Source organism: Callospermophilus lateralis, chromosome 7, assembly GCF_048772815.1.
Source record: "Callospermophilus lateralis isolate mCalLat2 chromosome 7, mCalLat2.hap1, whole genome shotgun sequence".
NCBI lineage: Eukaryota > Metazoa > Chordata > Mammalia > Rodentia > Sciuridae > Callospermophilus > Callospermophilus lateralis.
The window spans coordinates 12,041,094-12,062,472 of NC_135311.1; the positions used below are offsets into that span (position 1 = coordinate 12,041,094).

General features: G+C 45.4%; 1 protein-coding gene and 1 non-coding gene across 2 annotated transcripts; one reads left to right on the plus strand and one right to left on the minus strand.

Annotated features, from left to right (window-relative positions):
- Nucleotides 1-5,276: 5,276 nt before the first annotated feature.
- Nucleotides 5,277-8,461, minus strand: Slamf9 (SLAM family member 9). The gene is made up of 4 exons (XM_076862606.1): nt 8,400-8,461; nt 7,658-7,999; nt 5,885-6,157; nt 5,277-5,495 (listed from the first exon to the last, which is right to left on the minus strand). The coding sequence occupies exons 1-4, from the start codon at nt 8,443-8,445 to the stop codon at nt 5,302-5,304; spliced, it is 855 nt and encodes a 284-aa protein (XP_076718721.1). The 5' UTR covers nt 8,446-8,461; the 3' UTR covers nt 5,277-5,301.
- A 7,231-nt stretch (nt 8,462-15,692) lies between these two features.
- Trnas-uga (transfer RNA serine (anticodon UGA)) lies at nt 15,693-15,765 on the plus strand. The gene has a single exon. It is a non-coding gene; the product is annotated as a tRNA-Ser (tRNA).
- Nucleotides 15,766-21,379: the final 5,614 nt, after the last annotated feature.

Below are 21,379 nucleotides of genomic sequence, written 5' to 3' on the forward strand. Positions count from 1 at the left end.
AGGGTTTGCCAGGTACTCCCTTCCCAAACCCTTGGGGGCATGATCCATAAGAAGCCAAAAATGCCTTAGTCCCTAGGGTATACAAAATGAGTAGGAACTCTTGACCATCTTAGGGCAGTCACAGTGAGCCAGAGGGCCCTGCTGGAGGCCTGACAAATCCAAGTGGACTCTGCTCCAGGGCCTCCACCCCACTCTTGGCCTCACAGTTCCATGCTGGTTCTAAAAAAAATGTTTCCTATGGCAGTCTCCTCCTTACCTCTTCATAATGCCCATGTACCTCTAGCTCCTGGCAGTTCACCACACCACTTACCCTGTCTCCCACCGCCCTTAGCCTGCTCTCCCACACTTCCCCGAAAAGGCTTTTTTCCAAGGGTATAGTATGGGAACCCCCAGCTCTCTCCTGGTACAGTTTGCCAAGAACCTTGTAACCCAGGCATCCCCAGAATTCTTCATTTTTCCTGGGACCTTTCCAACTCCACTGGCCCCCATTTCCTCTCCTTCTGGGTCTCCCCACCTGGTACTCCCTCATTCTCCCAGGAACTCCCATCCCAATCATTCCTACTTCTCACAGTCCCCTCGAAATTCCAGTTTCTCACACCTGATCTCCAACTGCAGGAGGTCTTCTGCGATTCAAAATACTCCCTGATGGTCTCCCAAATCCCCATTCGGCCACCCACTTATCTTTTCCTAGGAATTCCCCTCCCTGGAAATCTCCTGCTTCAGCCCACAACACACTTCTGATACTCCGTGCTCAATAATTCCCTTCTCCCTCACATTCTCCGGCCCCCTAGAACTCTTCTTTTCTTTTGGAACCCACCCAGCACTCCCCCACATTATCTCCAGAACTCCTCCAGTTCCGGGGAACCCCTACCCATGCACCAAGAATTCCACTTTACTCCCCAGAACTCCCCTACTTCTGCTCCCCCAAAGAATTCCACTTCTCTCCAGAGCTCCCCCGCTTCCCCCTAACTCTGCACCGTTCCCCCGTGCCCCCGCCGGCACCCCACTTCTATCCCCCAGGACACCCCCGCCCTCACCTGCTCTGCACCGCTCGGCTCCGCTCTCGCAGCCACACAATAGGGGGCGGACCCGCCTCCCCGCCTCGGATGCCCGGAGCGCCTCCCGTCGCCCTGGAGACCGCCAATCCCCCCCCTCCCGCGGTGGCCAATTGGAGCCAACAGAGGCCAGGCTAGGCGGGCGGGACCCCTGAGCCGCCTGGGAGTTGTAGTTTCTGGAGAGAAGGACTCAATGGCACGTGGGCTCAGGTCGCCCCCTCGCGGAGCTCTCTACAACCAAGAGTGGGAAGGCGGGTACCCGCTTCCCGCAGAGAGCCAGAGGGGCGGTCAGGATAGACCGGTGCCCCTGGGGAGACTGAGCCTTTGCAGGCTCCCTGCAAGCCCAGCTTCCTTTGTAACCTACCTTCTACCCTCTCCCGACTCCGAACCCCCGCGAGCCACAGAGGCAACAAAGTGGAAATCTGAGCCCGAGGGCGGGAGCACCAGGCGGGGAGAGCGACTGCCCGCCCTTCTCCCAGGGGATCCACCCAAGTCCCGGGCTCATCCGATTTCCTCCCCCATTCCCATCCCCACCTCCACCTATTTCCTCTCTTGCCAGACTGGAAATACCTGTCTGCACTGGCGAGCTCCCAGATGTTGCCCGGGCGCCTCCCATGTGTGCAGCTGCAGGAGGCTGCGCTCAGAGCCTGGGGTTGCCAAGTCAGCTCTGCAAGCAGCTTCCAACACCAGTGACCCAAAGAATCAGGCCCAGGGGGAAGAAATGACAGGCCATTCTGACAATAGAGATTGAAAGGGGAGGAATGAAATAAAGGCTCTCCTACTGAACCCTTGTAGGGTGCCAGACCCTGGGACTAGATACTTTATAACTCATGTAATCTGCACAGAAACCCTGAGAAGTAAGTATAGAACCACTTGACTAAGGAGAAAACAGACTCAACCAGAAACATGCTTCTTAACCAAGCACAGGCAGAGTTGTGTTCAGACCCAACCTGGACTTCCTTAGACCCACCCCTTTGGAGACTTCACCCTCAGACACACACTTATCTCACCCCAGACTGAAATACTAGACTGAAACTGAGAGAGCTGATTCATAGAACTATGGCTGGAAGATCAGTAGAGACCCAGTAGGATGGACTGTTTTGGACTGTTGACCTGTTAAGGCTGGGGGTTTTTTTGTTTTTTTTTTTTTTTTTAAGAATTTTTTTTTTTTTTTTTTGAAAGAGTGAGAGAGAGTGAGAAAGAGGGAGAGAGAGAATTTTTTTTTAATTTATTTTTTAGTATTTGGCAGACATAACATCTTTGTATGTGTTAAGGCTGTTTTGCAACAGAATCGCTACCAATCATCCCTCGTGGTGGCCAGCCAACCCCAATCTGTTCACATCCCGGGCCAGGAAGTTCAACATTGCTGTGGTATGCATTCTATCTTCAGTGAGCTCTGACTGCTGGAACATTCTTCTAAGTGTAACTGTCTGGGTGCTTTTTGCCACAAGATGGAAGTGTACTTGGGGGAGAAGACTGGGCATGGTCTCTTCCATCCTTTCTGCAAAGGCTCCTAAAGTGGCAGCTTTGCAACATTACTTTACATTGTAATGGACTGCCCTACCATTTTGTAAGACTATAATGAAAATGTGTTAATGTTTGACAAGAAAGTAAGGGCAGAAAAGATGGTCATTGGAAGGCTTTTTGCCTTCTTGGCTCCTCACCAACTAGCAAGAACCATCTTCCTCTCCCACACTAAATCAGCTTCTCTGGTCCCAAAGTTTCATTTCTGCTATTTCCAGTAGTTTTTGGAGGATAAATTCATGTCATTTGGACATTAAAATAACTTTTTTAAAGTAATATTTTGAATTGTTTAAAAAGTTTATGAGATGCTCATGTTTTTCTGGGAGCTTATTTTGCGAGTTTTATTGTCATCATTTTCATTTGAATATAATGTATATTGTAAAGATTTTTTAGTGAGAAAAGGAATCTAACCCTATAACTTGTTCCCTGTTTCCTCACCACCCTAGAAGTGAAAGTGGGTAAAAAACTAAAATTAAAGATACATTTTAAAAAACAGTCCCTTAAGTTAAAAAAGTAAAGTTTTTCCTCTAGCTTGTGCTTGATTCATTGTCATAATTCTCTGAGAAAGTTTATTCAGCCTACTAGGATTCCACCTGATCTCAGTATCAGCCAACTCACATATTCTCAGTTTGCTACAAGAATATGAGAAAATGGTGATTCGAGGGATGCTGTTAATCACATGCCCATGAGCACAGGTCCTCTCACGGTATTAGAAAAGAAGGTTTCCCATACTTGTCATTAACTTTGTATATGTGTGTCTCTTGTTCCAATGAGACTCTAAGCTCCAGAAGTACCCAGAGTCTATTAAAAGAGCCCCTGCTGACTCTTCAGCCTGGTTTGTCACCTACCCCTTTATCAGAGTGTGCAGCCTTGCAGTCCACAGAGTCACTGTGCTCTTCTTTCATGTGTTAAGTGTTTTAGCACTTACCTTCTCTCTAGCTAAAATGACCTTTTTCTTCCTTCCCTGGACTCACTGCTAATCACAAGTCAAAAATTCTGTTGACCTGTTAACCTCCAGAATGGTGGCTCCTCCCACCATTCTGCATCTTCTCCAGGTCCCTTGGCACCTCTCATATCTTACACAAGTTCTTTGTGGGCACACAGAGTCTATTCTGTCTCACCAGTGCTAACTCAAGTCCCTGACACTTAGTAGGTGCTTAGATACTCCCTTCCCCAAGTTTACTTTCACCTATTTCAAATGGTGAGGAAGATTTGCAAACTATAAAGTGATATCAAGTGATAATTATCCAAGTTTCTAGTAAAGGAAGAGGCCTGGACCTCTCTGAGCTTATATTCAATCTTTCTTGTGTGTGTTTCGTGTTCCTTTTCTAGGTGTTCTGGGAAGTGTGAGGGTCTCATCCCTCTCCATTCAGAGACTAGATGTGAGAAGAACAGACTTTACCAACTCCAGGGAGATCCCTGGGCCAGCCCATCCAGGGACCATTCATTCCTTTATTGACTTTCTGTGTGCCAGATTTTGATATACATGAGAACTGGGCTGGCTCTCTGTGTGCCTGATGGACTCCAGGTGATTTTTTTCCAGGTAGTCTCCAACCCTATAATGGCATCTGCTAGGATAGATAAGAAAGGAGCCAGAAGTATTTGGGGTTGCAGAGCTTTGGGGAATCAAGCATGCTCAGGACCTAAGGGAGGCACAGAAGACTGGCCTCAGACCAAAGACTGTCTTCCAGAAGGACAAGGGTTCTTACCCTTGGACAGCAGAGTGGATCCGTTTAAAAATGTTAGGAGCTCTGTGGGGACTGGTTTTTCAACCTCACCACCTCCTACCAAAGTCTGGCAGTTGCATAGACAGGATCCACAAGATCTGATCTGAGGTATGATGGAGACAAAGAGTGGCACCTCAAGCTTAGGGGAAGAATTCAAACTGATCCCTGGGTTAGGGAAAGAGCAGGGGGTGGAAAGTAGGCAATAACCCAAAGAAGACTCCATAGAGAAGAGACATGGAGATCTATAAGGAAGGAACAGACAGACAGTGGTGCCAATCACAAATAGAAGTCAGTGGTCCAAGAACTCCACCAACAGAACGGTCACCCCTGTGAGGAAGGTATTAGAGGCCCAGAGCAGCTGGCATCAGAGAAACAAGAGAGGGCTCCAAGCTCAACTCCAAACCAGATAGGACTGAACTGAGGTCCTTCCCATCCCGCTGTGGGATGGCTTCTGGATGAGAGCAGGGTAGGTGGAGTCATAGTAAATCTATTCGACAGGATGAGAATGGGGACAGAAGAGAAGAAGAACCAGCAGAAATAATTCCACTTTTATTCAGGATTGTAAGGTCCCGAAATTCTCCTATTTAGGAGTCACGGGTTCAGTTAGGTAAAAAGGACTCTCTCACTTGTCTCCCTTAAAGCACGTGTGTTGGTGGAAACGGGATGGGCAAAGTAAAAGCAAACAACACCTCACATGGAGTGGGTCTTCCAACTCAGTCCCCAAGGGCAGGGGAAAAGCATGTGGGCTTGGAGAAGGATCTAGGATGCAAAGAAAAAGAGAAAGTGGTTTTTGCTAGAGCAACCCATGAGGACAAAAGGACCAAACAAGGCTCCCCAGAAGTAGTGGGTACTTTATTTGATTTTATTGCCAGGTGGTCTTCTCTTGAAAAAGATGGTCCTTTGAGTATCCACCCCTGAGAACCCCCGCTTCCCCTCTGCCCAGCAGGCCATAAGATCCCCAGAGCTGGAAAGAAAAGCCAGAGTCAAGACCCAGGTCAGGCTGGGCTGGGGCCAGCCTTCCCCCTTTTCCTCAGTTTCATTCTGTTTCTCTTGAGATACCTCATCCTTGGCCTTTTGTAGACTCGGATGACCCAGAGGCCCACCACTAGAATTACCAAGAGCAAGAGGAGCAGCAATCCCTTAGCCAGGAGGCAGAAGACTGTGGAAGACTTCTCAGGATAGCCAGGATCTGGGATGGATAGAAGGGAGGGAAAGGGGCTCATCAGCGAGAAGAGCAAGTTAAGATTGGGAGGCAGCCGCCCCAAGTTCCACAAGAGGGGGGGTCTCAGGTTTACAATTGGTTTATGTCGCTTTGCAAGTAGCTCTGGAAATATATATATATATTCCTTGCACAGAAGCTCAGGAACTGAGCTCTGGGGAGCAATCTCAATTCAAGTGGAGAAGAGATCTTTGGAAGTTGGGAGCATCATACTCCCCAGTTCCGGTATCAAGCTGCTAATAGGAGGGGTGTAGATTCTGGAATCTGTGTGCTCTTAAGAAGAATCAGGATGGGGAGAGATGGGGCCTGGAGGCATGGGTCTTGCATGAGCTTAGGAATTGTCTCTGGGGTCCTTATACCTGCACAGAAAGACCCAGTAGGGACGGGATGGGAGCTGATGTTGCTGATGGGGTTGCTGACCCTGCAGGTGTAGGAAAGAGCACTGTCCCCAGGCCTCCAGGATGTTCTGAGGATGGGGCCTTCGTGGGCTGTGCCAGCACTGTCCCCCCAGGAGAGCCAGCTGTAGGTCACATCCACGCCTCCTTTCTCCACAAAGCATGTCAGGGATATATTACAGGAACCTTCTCCAGAGATCTCAAAGTTCACAGTGATTCTGGGCTTCAACAGCCGTTCTAGAAAAGGAAAAAAAAAAAAAGACTCACTCAACAATCAGAATTGAATCTATTTTTGAAGCTTCTCATCCTTGGGGTATGGATGCTGCTTCGAGAGCCCGTTCACCTAAATAACAAATAAACAAAACCAAACAAAAAATAACCTCCAGGGATGGGTCATGGCTCAGTGGTAGAGCACTTGCCTGGCCTGTGTGAGGCACTGGGTTCAATTCTCAGTACCACAAATAAATAAATGAATAAAATAAAGGTCCATCAACATTAAAAAAAAACAAAAAAAAAAACCTCCATAACACTTATGGTTCCAGTGTCCCCAGGCAACTGCTAAGGTAGACTGAGCTGACGTTGGTGTCTTCTACCTTCTACTTCCTCTTTATGCCTTCTCTTTTACTTTTTTTTGATACTGGGATTTAAAGATTTTTAGGAGTGGAGGTGTACCAGGGATTAAACTCAGGAACGTTTAATCACTGAGCCACATCCCCAGCCCTATTTTGTATTTTATTTAGATACAGGGTCTCACTGAGTTGCTGAGTGCCTTGCTTTTGCTGAGGCTAGCTTTGAACCCACGATCCTCCGGCCTCAGCCTCCCCATCCACTGGAATTACAGGCGTGTGCCACTATACCCAGCTGGGATTAAAGATTTTTAAACCCAAGGGTGTTCTACCACTGAGTCACATCCCCAGCCCTTTTAATTTTTTACTTTGAGAAAAGGTCTTGCTAAGGGCTGGGGTTGTGGCTCAGAGATAGAGCACTCGCCTTGCATGTGCGAGGCCCTGCGTTCGATCCTCAGCGCCACATAAAATAAATAAATAAATTATATATATATATATTTTTTTTTTTTTTTTTTTTTTTTTTTGGTAAGAAAAGGTCTTGCTAAGTTTCCCAGGCTGACTTTGAATTTGTCATCCTCCTGCCTCAGCCTCCGGAATCACTGGGATTACAGGCATGTGCCACCATGCCTGGTTCTTCTTTTTAACTTTTATATCCCATCTTCCTCCAAACCCTCCTCTGCTTCTTTGATTCTACAAAATATTATCACCTCTCCCAATGGCACTTGTATTTTAACCATTGTCTCTCCAAGATTTAAGTAGATTCAGTGTGACCAGCACAAAAAAAAAAGAAATTTGGGTTCAAGTAAATGGAAGACATTGGTAAGTCCCCTCAAATTGCACAGTGGAGCTTATTAGTGCTCAAGAATGGAAGTGGTGTTCATCACTAGGATACACAATCTCACTGGGAGAGAAAAGACCCTGAGAGGGTGTGCACCCCAAGCCCCTCATCCCTGCGTGGGGACACCCTTTAGTGCCCCATCCTTTACTTCTCTAGCTCACCCACCTGTTGCTGCAGCTCAGATACTGGAGCTGGGCACCCTGGGAGGGGTTTGCCCTCTCATCCTGTAACCTCAAACCCAAACCCTGAGTCCTGAGACCCCTAACTCTAGAGCCTGGGAAGCTCAGGAGAGCATAAGTCAGCGACACTCTTACGTCCCCAGTCTAAACTCACGGTAGACACGTAGACTGTACAGCTGGGTGGTTGACAGCTGCGCAGTCCTCATGTTGACTTCAGCTTCGTAACATCCTGCGTCCTTCCAGCTCACGTTGCTGATGTACAGAGAGTAGCTGGGCTCCAGGAAACTCACTCGACCCTGGTAGTGAGGGTCAATCACGGTGATGGTAGCTGGCTGTCCCTCTTTCCCTGGCATCACCGTGGCAAGCCTTCCCTGAGAGGACCAGATGATGTTCTCAACCTCTTCATCCGGCGGGATTTCCAGGGGGAGGCTGATGGACTCCTGAAGGACTGCAACTACTTCCTCGGTGTCAGCATCATCTCCAGAGTTCCCTTTGGCTGCAGATGTAGGAAGAAAAGGGATGGAAATGGCCCAGCTGGTTTCTCTGGGCCACGGAGCTTGGCCTCAGGAGCTGTGGCTCCATCCCAATCGAGAAACTTCTCAATCCGACCATTTCTGGCTGTAGGCTCCATTGCTCCTGAGTAGAACCCACCAGGGTGGGTTTCCCTCTGACTTTTCACTCTTCAAATTTAACTTCTCTTTTGCCACCCTGGGACCTCTCCCTCTTCTGTGTTCCCAGATGTCCTTCTCTTTTGATCCTGCCTTGAAGCCACACCCTGCTCCTTGTACTCCCAGAAAAAAACTGACACATACAACCCCACCCCCAAAGGCTCTCACTAGCAGAACAGGAGAACTGAGTGCAGAAGACCGTCCTGTGTGGGAGGGACAGCCACTCACCTCCCTGGAGTAGCAGGAAAAGAAGCAGCCAAGGAAGAGCGCCCATGTCAGAAGTGACTTGGTCCGGCCCCCAGGCTGTGGACAAGACAAGCTGTGGACAAGACTGGTTGGCAGTCCCGAGGGAAGGGAAATAATTCTGACTCTAACTTCCTCCATTCTCACGGAGCCCCTCCCTAGCCCTCACAGAAAGACTTCTCTCTCTGGGCCTGAGCGTCAGATGGTCTGTCCACTAACTCATGTCCATTCACCAAACCTCAGCTCAAGTCCTAATTCCCAATGAATACTTTCTAGACTTCTTACCCTCTCTCTCTGTGCCCAGACCCCCCATAGATACCACATGCCCCAAACTCTCCCGAGCCTGTCATTTGACCCAGCTATCAGTAGTTCCTATGTAGCTGTGGTCATGTGATCTTATAAATATCATGATCTCCCCTAGAAGGACTCCATCTTGTGTTCCCTCTGTATGTCTCAGCATTGCTGCCCGCAACCCCGCCCCCCCTCCCCCAGTCACACATTAGCACTCAATTGCTATCTCCAGAATGGACACGTGAAAGAACTCTTTCTATTTAAAGCCAGTTTTGTTCCTACTTGAGATACTATTCAGAGGGGGAAATTTGCTCCTTTTCTCAAAAGCAGTTTGGACCAAAGTTTGATCTAGGTTATTGATATTGTTATGTAAAGGCTTTAAAATCACTCTGTATGAACGCATTGTTGATCAAAGCTATAGGAAGATTATACCCAGATTCAGGAATAGATTATCAGAACATCGGGGTAAGAACAGACTTTCTGAGAGTTGGGGCTGTCCAGGAGGTAACGGGTAGGTGGCCCTGAGAGGTAGTTTCTGTCCCCAGTATTCAAGCTAAGACTGGACCACCAAGTGCTTGAATGTTCTGCAGTGTCTCTGACATTAGATGGATCCCCAGATTGAATAATCTTTAAGCTTCTTCTAAAAACACTCAAGTCTATGAATTTGTGCTGTAATGAGGAAGCAAAAATGGTGTCTCAAGTCCAAAGACACAATGAAGGCATATACATATTCAATTCTAGTCCTGTACCAACATTTCACATCTCTAGTTCAGTAAATTCAACCCTTAATCAAATGTTTATTGAGCAGCTTCTATGATCCACATACTGTCCTCAGTGATGGGCAATTAGCAATGACCAATAGTTTAGATTTGTGACAATGGAACCCCTAGGCTACAACTGATCTTGAACAAGTAACTACAAATTTGACATATCCCGCCAAAACAAAAACTGGAAGAATTTGCCGGGTAAGGTGGCACACACTTGTAATCTCAGAGGCTTCAGAGGCTGAGGCAGGAGGTTTGAAAGTTCAAAGCCAGCTTTAGCAATGGCATGGTGCCAAGCAACTCAGCAAGGTGAGGTGTTAAGCAACTCAATGAGACCCTGTATCTAAATAAAATACAAAATAGTGATGAGGGGTGTGGCTTAGTGGTAGAGTGCCCCTGAGTCCAATCCCCAGTACCAAAAAAAAAAAAAAAAACTAGAAGAACCTACAATAAGGTCACTTAGGAAAGTTGGAGTCAAGAGGATTGAGAAAAAGCTATGGAGGAGAAATGATATTTGGGCTAAGATCTCAAGGATGAATAGAATCTGCTAAGTGAAGAGGAGAAATGGTTAGTTCTTAAAGTTTATGAGCACCAAGCCTCAGGGGATAGGATTTTTTAAAATAAAGGTAGATTTGATTTGGGCCTGAGTATGAAACTTTGTTTTGTTAGTCTTCCCACTTATTTAAAAGATAAAATAATATAGAGCAATTTCAATATTTTTGACCTGTATCCAAAGAAAAACAAATCAGTATGTGGAAGTTGGCACTCCAGTTCACTGTTGTAATATTCACTATGACCAGGATATGGAAACAACCTAAGTGTCCATCAAAGAATGGATGGTTAAGGGAATGTGGGCAATACCACAATGAAATACTACTCAGCTTTTAAAAAGAAAGAATTTATGTCACTTGTAACAACATAGATGAACCAAAGGACATTGTGTTAAGTGAGAGAAGTCAGGTACAGAAAGACAAATACCACATGATCTCACTTATACATGGGATCTTAAAAAGCTAAACTCACATAAATAGAGAGTAGAATGGTAGTTTCCAGGGGTTAGGGGTGGGTGGGTAGGTAGAGAGATGTTGGTCATAGGATACATAATTTCAGTTGGACAAGAAATACAAGTTCGATTAAATTCAGACAAAACATTTTTGTTAGACTGCTTCATAGGCAATGGCATTTGGCCATTCCTTAGTGATGTTAATTTTAATGAGTGTGCTGAGAGATGGATTGTTGGATGTTTCATTGTCAAGATATTTTTCTCCATTTGAAAATAATAAATTATCTTTAGGGTGATATTTGACTCTAAAAAAAAAAAAAAAAAAAAAAAAAAAAAAAAAAAAAAGAAATACAAGTTCAAGAGCTCTATTGCACAAAATGGTTACTAAGATTTATGACAATCATAGTATTCTTGGAAATTGATAAGAGAGTAGATTTTAAATATACACATCACAAAAACCAAGTATGTGAAGTAGTCCATGTATCATAGCTAGATCCAGCCATTTTACAATGTCACGTGACAGCGTGGTGTACGTGACAAGTGTAGACACAAATTTTTGTCAACTAAAAACACAAAATGAAAAACCTTTCAAATAAGATTAAAGCAAGAAGCAAAAAAAAAAAAAAAAAAACAGGTCATGGTGCATAATGTTCAGAGTTTAAAGTTCAGTGAGTATATCTGTTAGGTTCTTTGAGAAGCAGATGCTGGAATTAGGAGTAAAAGAGGCTTAGTGGGGGTTACTGCCTGGAAAAGATCAAAGGGGGAAGGAGCAGATGGAGTCGGGAGATCTTCAGGCCATGAAGCAGTTCTCACAGTCTCTGCTGGCCCAACAGTGAGGTCTGGAACAAAGGTGGCACAGTAAAGGGAACCTGTGTTGGGCAGGAGTGTCCAGGGACACTCACCGTGCAAGAATGTCCAAGTGCCAATACGGTGTGTAGCTATTGGCCGGGCTGCCCAGGATCCTGACAGTGCTACAGCCAGAGGCTATCAGTTCACGGTACTCCTTGCAGCTGAAGATAAGTTTTCTCTTGAAGGGAGAGTGAGGGGCACCTTCCTGGCTGCTGCAGCGAGTATGCTGATAGCCAGAAGGTAACTGTACTCAGGTTTATTAAACCTGTCTCCCTAAATAATCATAAACAATCCATGAAGCCTATCAGGGAGAAGAAGATAATTTCTACCTCCAGTCTTCACTGAGCCCTCCCAGTTGAATGTAGAGAAAGTGGCTTCTCAGAGCGGATTCTCCGGTCCGATTCCCGTTCTAGCTCAGGGATTGTGATCCACATGCAACTTCATTTCTGTCTCCCACTGTTTCTTCACTCTGACTCACTGGGGTAGTGTTCCCCTGCCCTGAGAACGTGGGCTTGGTTTCTGGTTTCAGTTCAGAATGAGAGTTTCCAGCTGGGTGCGATGGCACACACCTGTCATCTCAGGTACCAGGAAGTCCAAGGCGGGGAAACCACAGTTCCAGGGCAGCATTGGCAACTTAGCAATATTCTGTCTCAAACTTTAAAAACTGGGGATGTAGTTCAGTGGTAGAGCACCCAGTACAGGACAGAGAGAGAAATCGAAAGAGAGGGAAACTTCCTGTCCCGTGTCATATAGAAAGCTCCAAACCTAAATTACAATCAAATAATCCCTGCTTTTCCTGGCTTGGATTTGTTTGGGACTAGGAGCCTGAGATGGGAAAGGACAGGAAAAAGCTCTCTTCTCACTCTCAGCTTACCTCTCCGCACTGCACCCCTGACTGATATACTCTCTCAACTGTCTCCCCCATCTGTGTTTCCCTCTCATAAAAAGATGGGGAAGGATTGGGAGGTCTTACCTGGCTAAGTGGCTTTGCATTTCTGGCAAATGATGAAGAGGAACTATTTTCTCTTGGGAGACAATGATGGCTCCCTGTCTTCCACCCTTGGTCAGGAGTGGATGCACCTCTATTCTGGGTGATCACTTGCAACTCCTTCCTCAGTCCCTGGACATCTGGCCACACACCTCCATTCTGTTCTCTTACCCCACCAAATGCCCCTGTTGTGCAGCACCCAGGCCAACCAAGCAGACAGTCTGTTAAGGGTGCCCTCGGTTATCCATCATAAACATTCCTGCCATGACAGATTCCCTCCAGGATCTAGGACATGGCTCCACAATCCTGGCTCTTTCTTGGGAGTCAGATCTTAATTCACAGTTTTTACTCTCCGGGGCTTATCTTCGGGTGCTGTCCCTTAGGACTCTCACTGGTAGGACGTACTTCTCAATAGTTCTCTATTCTTCTTGAAGTCCCCCTCACCTGGCTTATGTCCAGAGGTAACAACTATTTGCAAAGAAGTCTCTTTCCCAGTCATCCTTTTTCAATTTTCCAGCCACGAATGAGGGGCCTCCAAGAACAAGACCATTTCTCCTTAATCCCCCCCCCCCCCGTAAATTCTGCAAGGGGAGCTATCCCTGACACTTCCTTTAATCTCCTGACACCTATCACACTGTCAGCTCCAAATAATCAAGCAAGAAGACACATCCATTCTAACATCTTGCTTATAGCACATACTTAAAGTTCTCTGTGGCACAGCCTGTTCACCTCTGTGATGGGCAGTTTTATGACTGAGTCCTACCTGAAGTTTATACTCTGGACAGGTTCTGTTTTTCCACTTCTTGGCTTTTTCTGCAAACATAGGAGGCCACCCAGCCTAAGGACAGGTGCAACTGGAGCTTTGTGCACCAGTCAATGAAGTGACAAGTTAGTGGACAAATGTTCCCAGGGACTATTCTGATGCCTGTTCTTCATGGTTCTTCAGAAGGACTGAGCTCCTATTGTCCACAGCAGTAATCAGCTGGTACATCTTTTATTGAGTTTTCTCCCTTCTCCATCCATTTTCCCCATTCCTCCTTCTTGGATCATCTCCCAGAGAGATTTCCTCCACCCTTTTCTAAGGGTGTGTTGGGGGGGGCACAGTAAAACACTGTATACGACAAAGTGGTTGCATCAGCAAAATGTAGGCCTCCTTCTCTTCTGCCTGGATCTTTAAAAGTAAAAAAAGCCCCCTGCCCCAATTCTGATATAAAACCTTGAGAAAGAGGGAGAGGTGAAAATTTGATTCTGCTCTGATGGAGAGGATGAAGAAAGATAATAAAGGTCTTGGCCTTTGCTCAAAAAAAATTTTTTTCAGGTTCTCTTTGGATCTGGAAAGATGGGGACCCATAGAGCAGAGCCACAGTTCTGGAGGAGCCAGTAAGTGAGTTCCAACTACATGACGCCCCCCTCCCCAGTCAAAGCACATTGAGGTTTGTGTGTGTATTCTGTCCTGGGGCAAGACTGTGCACTTGATATATGCTTTTCCTTTTCCTTTACCTCTTCCAGGGTTCCATGCTAAAAGGGCAATTGTTCAATTGAACCATGAAGGTGGCTGGAGAGAAATGAAATGGTCTGCAAATTATTGAACTGCACCCAAAGGACTCTTTATGAAACAGAGGAGAAAAGACTGTTCTTCTCAGTGGGGCCAGCTCAGGCAAAGCCTTGTGGTGTGTGCTGAGGCACAGAGGGCATCTAACAAAAGGGAACCTGGAGAGGGAAATGGAGAAGATTTGAGATGAGGATAGAAAGATGGATAGGAGACAGCTTACCAGAACTTGTAGACCTCTTCAAGAGCTTGTAAGTCATATTCTCTCAAAAAAAAATTGTTTTTGAAGGAGAGGGGAAATACATGATGAGAGAGAAAAGGGAAAACATAGGCCAGGTGCAGCGGCACATGCCTGTAATCCCAGCAGCTTGGGAGGCGGAGGCAGGAGGATCATGAGTTCAAAGCCAGCCTCAGCAAAAACAAGACACTAAGCAACTCAGTGAGACTCCCATCTCTAAAAAAAAAAAATACTAAATAGGGCTGGGGATGTGGCTCAGTGGCTGAGTACCCCTGAGTTCAATCCCTGGTATCCCCCACCCCGCCAAAAAAAAAAAAAAAAAGGAAAACATATGGTAGAGGGAAAGGTTTTTTTGGTATCCGAGATTGAACCCAGGGTCACTTAACTCCTGAACCACATCCCCAGCCCTTCTTTTATGTTTGGTTTTGAGACAGGGTCTTGTTAAATCCTTAGGATCTTGCCATATTGCTGAGATTGGTCTCAAACTTGCAGTCTTCCTGCCTCAGCCTCCCGAGCCGCTAGGATTACAGACATGGGCCATAGCGCCCAGCTCTGAGATAGGAAAGATATGAACGTTTTAAATGCTGAAGAGAGGAGCCAGTAGGGAAGAGGGTTGAAGATGCAGGCAAGTCATCACCTCCACCCATCTCTCACCCCCAGGAGGTGTGAGGGAGCTGGGATTCAGAGTCGAGAAAGAGGAGCTAGTTTTAGGTTACAAGATGGTCTCCCACTATAATCAGAAAATATGGGCAAAGGTACAGATAGATTTGTATGTGTCAAGAGGTTCAAGGGAAGGGCTGGAGTTGTGGCTCAGTGGTAGAGCACCAGCCTGGCATGTGTGAGGCACAGGGTTCATTTCTGAGCACCACATATAAATAAATAAAATAAAGGTTCGTCAACAACTAATAAAAATGTTTAAAAGAAGAAGAGAAAGAAGAAGGAGGAAGAGGAGGAGGAGGAAGTTGTTCAGAGAAGCCAGGCTTGTGGCACACATCTGTTAACCCAGACGCTCAAGAAGCTGAGATAGGAGGATCACAAGTTCAACACCAGCCACAGCAACTTAGCAAGGCCCTAAGCAACTTAGTGAGATCGTGTTTCAAAATTAAAAAATAAAAGGGTCTGGGGATATGGCTCAGTGGTAAAGTACACTTGGGTTAAATCTTCAGTATCGAAAAAAAAAAAAGTTTTGGAGAATGCTGTCTGGTGGTTTCAATTTTCCCTGCATAGCAGACAAAATTGTCTGCTGAAGCCAAAGGTTTAAATGAAATGCAGGTATTTCCAGAGAGCAGAAACAGTTTGTAACAGATGAGAAAATTGTATTTTGAGGTTTCTTGGGATAGTCCCAGTTTAGGCATGATGTTCTTGGCTAATGGTTAATACTACCTTCTTTTACTCACAGAAAGTGTCCTGATTTGGAGGATAAATTATTTGGTTATCCTAGAACAAGTGCAAAATTTTATTAAAGGATTCATAGTGAGATAGTATTATGGTTTGGACTTAGAAATGCACCCCCCCCCATGTTCATCTTTTGAAAGAATGATCCCCAATGCAGAAATGTTCAGAAGTGGGTCTTTTAGATAATGGCAAGAGCAGGGCTAATGTGTAGCTCAGTTGGTAGAGTGTTTGTCTTGAAAGCACAAGGCCCTGGGTTCAATCCCCAGCACCAAAAAAATAGATAATGGTGAGAGCTGTAACTTCGTCAGTGAATAACTTGAATGTATTACTGGGTAGTAATTATAAGCAGGTGTGTGGCTTGAGGAAGTAAAACAGTGGGGATCACACCCTCTCTGTCCCATGGCTTACCCCAAACCCAGAGCAATGGAGTCAGCTGACCATGGATGGAACCTCTCAAACTGTGAACTCCACATAAACTTCTCCTCCTCTAAGTTGTTCCTAGCAGGTATTTTGCACAGCGATAAAAAAAAAAAAAAAAAAAAAAAAAACCCTGACTAACACAGGTGGCTGAACTTGTAAGAGTAAAAAGCCACCCCTAAGTTGGGCAACCAATGCCCTGAAGGTCTGGAGGGACACAGTAGATAACAGAAAGTATTTGAAAGCAAACTGCTTTGCTTCCATTATTTGCATAATGGAGTCTCAAGACCTACTTTATAAGATAACTGGGAAAATCAAATGAGCTAACTTCTATAAAGCACTTAGTGCAGAGCTTGGCACATTGTGGAACCTAATGAATATGAGTTGGGGTTATTCATTACTGCAAGTTAGCTGAGTTTGAGGTTCATGGGCTTTGGCACTATAAAAGCTGGGAGCCCCCTGGTAAAAGGCCAGGGTCTGTGGTTATGGAAGAGAATATGCAGAAAGTCTCTAACACGTGAATGGGTTTATTCGAGAATCTCAGCCAGCAGCGCTAATCCGCCTGGTTTGAGGAGACAGAGGATACGGATGCCAGGGTGCACAGCCCAGCTCAGTGTTTTTCATGTCAGCTACCTGTTCACTAGACCAGCTCTTAGGTAGGCAGCGGTGTGACAAACTAGGCTGATCCCCTTCAACCAAACTCCTCAAAATTCATTGCTTGCCTCCCAGGTATCACCTGTCCATATTTTAACTTGTCTATCCTTCTTTCCAAAATGAACTGGTATGTTCCTCTGGGTTATGTATCCTTTGATTCCCTTATGATTGCTGTCAAGACAGGTTGTGTACACCTGCGTTAGAAGCCTGAGGAGGGATAGTTAAAATGTTGATGCCTTTGGCTCTGAACCCACTGAGTCAGAATGGGAAGAGGAGTGGAGGATGGGGCCTAGGAACCCCTCTGCTCATCAAGCAAAGTCCCAGAGGGTTCCACTGTAAGCTGAGTTGAGGAGTTGCACACTTTGCCTGCTCTTCTGTTCTGTTGGAGCAGGGAAGAAGTACCCCAGCCAGTGATGTCTTTTGACTCTGGTTACAAAAGGTGTTTTGGTTTTTTTTCCTTTTTTTTCCCCCTGAACAAAGCCATGAAGTGATGTTTTCTTCTTGGACCAGGCTTTGGAGAACAGGAGAGGGGCTCCACAGGCTTTTAATCGGTTTTCCTGAGCTCTCTGAAGAGCTGTCTCCTAGACTGTTAGGGAGAGACAGGTGCAAAGCCACAGATGTCACCCTGACACAGCTTTTACCTTCTTAAGTATGTGACCCCTGAAACAGGATTTGTTTGAAAATAAGGTGCTGTTGCTAAAAGAAAAAAAAAAATAGAATCTACCGAGCTTTCCCTACCCCTTGTTTTAAAAATTAAAAGCAAACGTAAAAGTAAAATAAAAACCCCCAGAGTCCCAGAAAGGGGAAGAATTTCTTAAAGTTCTGTGTCAAAGTTAATGTCAAAGCTGGGACCAAAATTCTGGTCTTCTGGTATCTTGTTGGTGGGATTTTACTTGATGAACTTGAGATTTATCACAACTACAATCTGGTGATGTTCTGGCACATGGAAAGCCCTTAGTAAATGTCATTGTTATTGTTGGTGTCATTTATTATTGACTTGTGCTTGAGACTGGAAGGTGGCAAAGCAAGCAGGAGAGAAGCACAGGCAAGTGGCTGGGGGAAAGCCCTCTGGCCACCCAGACAGGTCTGCATGTGACAGTAGTTTTCAACTTTAGTTAATTCAGCACAGTTCAAGTGTCCACAGTAAGCCAACTCATCAATGTCCCGGAGTTGATCCGAGTCTGGGATGCTGTCTCATTTTATCAGAGCTGTCGTTAACAGATATGCAGTTAGCTATATCTCTCACAAATATTTATTAAGCTTCAATCAAATGCAAAATGCAGCTGTGAAGGGAAAAGATGGAGCTTATGTTATGAGGTCCAGGCTGGGGGAAGGTGAGCCATATGCAGCAAATGTAAAACATCGAGTGATAAAGTCCTATGAGGAGAAAAACAAACAGAATAAAGGAATTAACAGGAATGAGGGCAAGAAATAACCTTTGGTTCAGTGTTCAAGTCACAACATTGGTTGTGCTCCATCGCCCCGACATTTCTACAGTTAACACGAGGAGTTACCATCAGAAGGGAGTATGGCGCTAGCTAGAGGGAAGGAGATGATCTAAGATTCAACAATTCAATGACAATCTATCATGTTCATTTCTATCGTGTGGTTTCTCCTGTCAAGTTCCCAGATACTGTGGTCTGGCCCCAGACAGAACTTGGACGGGCACAATTAGAGTATCCACTTCTGTGACTCTCCTTTGGCAATTTGTTCACGTCTTCCCATCTCGTTTTTCTAACAATGTCCCTTCATTTGGTCTTTTGTTTCTTGAGGATCAATTTGCATGTCTCATCTCTGATCCACTGAGTATGGATTCTATGCTTCTGGGTTCAGAAGGCAATTTTATTTTCTACTTTTCCAAGGTTTTCCTTCTCTTTCCCCCTAACTCCATTAATACTTTCTTGATAAAGGCTGCCGCTCCTCCATTCATATGTTCAAAATGCCTTGTCTTCCCTATCAAGTTCTCCAAAGAACTTATCACATACAATAGCTTCCTGATACACCATGGCCCTCTACCCTCTGGATCAAATCCTTCTTTCAGGGGTGAAAAGGGCTGTCTGGGAGCCTGACTTTGGACCAATGAAGGTGGCTTGGAGTTTAGGACAGAACATTGTGAGACAAGATTATCTGGATCTGAGGGGTTCCCTTTCTCCAAGGGGAGAGCCAACTAGCTAATGGTACACCAACAATGGAGACTTTTTCTCCAAATCTGCAGAAATAGTTAAGAAGTAGGGAAGGCCTTGGGGATTCCCCCAACAAACTACTAGAAGAGGAAATAGAGGGACAGAGGAGGAGTGGAAGATTTAGGGGGCAGCAATTCCAACCAGGATGGAGAGGAGGTAGGAGGGCAGAATTTTCCTAGGATTGACGTTTCTTGGCACTAGGGATAGCCAACTTGCAACGATTGCATTGGGAAGTGGAGGAAGGGGAGAAGGGTCTAGTCCCTAACTCTCTACTTTTCAAAAGCTTATCTGATGAAGTGGTATCTGAAGACAATGCAGCCAGTCCTTCCTCTACAACACTGGTTGCTGGACTTTAAAAATGATCCATGCAGCCCCGCACAGTAGCATATGCCTATAATCCCAGTGGCTCTGGACTGAGGCAGGAGGATGGCGATTTCAAAGCCAGCCTCAGCAAAAACAAGGCCCTAAGCAACTCGGTGAGACCTTGTATCTAAATAAAATACAAAATAGGGCTGAGGTTGTGGCTCAGTGGTCGAGTGTCCCTGAGTTCAATCCCCGGTAAACAACAACAACAAAAATTTATCTATGCAATTTTTCTTCAATGGAAATATTATAAAAAACACAAATTGAACTATTCCAGTGGAAGCTGAAGGGTATAATTCTTCTCAGCACTTCTGTGAAATCCCAGGGTAACTCTTTGGAGCCCAAAGGATCCTATGGAGCCCCTCTGCTCAGGGGTTGCAGATGGACAGCATTTGCACTTGGAATTCCAGAATTTCCACCTCCATTTCAACCAAAAAAAAAAAAAAAAATGAAACTTTACCTATTTACACATTGGGATTTTGAAAATATTTTCTGTGTGTTGGAAGGAACTTTCCTTAAAAACACTCCCCCAACTACACTCAAAATCTAATTGTGTGTAGCACCGTTTTTATGGCCTTAAAACAAGAGAAGAAGGCCATATGTTCCTATATATGTTCATGGCTTGCTCTGGCCAAGACCCTTCAAAGTTGCAAGGATGCCCCTACTGTAAATCATTCATCTGGGATAAACTAAGTGATAAGAAAGATTAAATCCAAGCCACATCAAGCGGGAGGCATACAGACTTGTCCTACTGAAATACCAGAGCTTGTATACAGGGTGTTAGAAAAACTCAAGGGTGCTATGGAAAAGATGGGACTAAAGATGCCGTTCATTATCATCACACAGTGCCCTCTTAAGAAAAATCCCTTCCAATGGCAGGAACAGCATTTCCTTGATCAGTCCTTTGATTTTCCCAGTCCTCCTACCCCTGCCCAAATCATCCAAGATCAAACTCAGAGGCGCTCTACCACTGCTTTTAATTTTTATTTTGATACAGGGTCTGGCTAAGTTGCTGAGGCTGGCATTAAACTTGCGATCCTCTTGCCTCAGCCTCCAGCGTTGCTGGAATTATGGTTGTGCATCACTATGCCCTGCTTCCCCTGTGATCTTTGTAGAAGACTTCAGGACCCCTTAGCAGTTGCTACTAGAAAGCACAGCCACATTTGTAGCATTCCCGTGGCCAGGTATAGAACACTAAGGAATACATTTTAGATATTGACCTTGTTCCTTGCTGCAACTTATTTTCCTACTCCACTTTCTTCAAACCTCCTTTTCCTAGCTGATTGGTATTTTATCTTGCTGCATTGTATTACAATTTGTAGGACACATGGGAGAGTCTAGGCAAATGTACAGACAGAGAAAACAGTCCACAGGAGACTGCCCCCACTTCTGACACCAACTACAAACCATCCCGTTTCCACCATTTGCTAGAAGGACTCACAGAACACATTCTAAGCTGTAATATTCATGGTTATGGTTTATTACAGGGGAAATATACAGATTAAAAATTAGCCTAAGGAAGAGTGCATAAGAGTCCAGTGAAGTACTCAGCACATCAATTCCCATGGAGTTAGCACAGTGCCATTCTCCCGGCGTCAGCATGTGACAATACACATTGGAATTGCCAACTATAAAAGTTCACCAAAGCCTTGGAATTTTCACCAGGGCTAGAACACATACTGCCCACGTGGCTAACCTTGAGCTCCCAGCCCTTCCAAAGGTTGGGCTGATATCCTTAGTCTCCAGTTTCTCTAAAGGTAGAAATAATACAACTTGACTCAAAGTCTCCATCATAAATCATATCGGATTGTCTGCTGGCCAAGGCCTCTAGGCAAACAGACACTCCTCCTAGACATGACACAGCAAGGACCTAGAAATCACCTCCTGGTAGCTGAGGACAAAGGCTAGACTCATCTTCATTACCCAACATGTAAAATTCATCTTTAGGGCAAGATGACAAGAAGGAAGGAGCAGACCATCAAACCAGATCATACACCTGCGCATACACCTGTATAAGACCACTGCTCTTCATTGACAGTGACACTTCAAGGACTCTGGGGCAGAAATCAAGGGAGGGACCACAGCTGGAACTCTGTCCACAGTTATTGAGTCCCTCTGTGAGCTGTTGTACTGCTCATGGTACTATAGGTTGGGGAAGGGGACCAGGGTGCTGCCTGATTCTTTTTGACTGAAGAGACACCTCACAGTGCCCTCTGGGACCCAGGAAGGCCCAGAGATGTAGATACAGGTTGAGACAGGAATCTGGCTCAT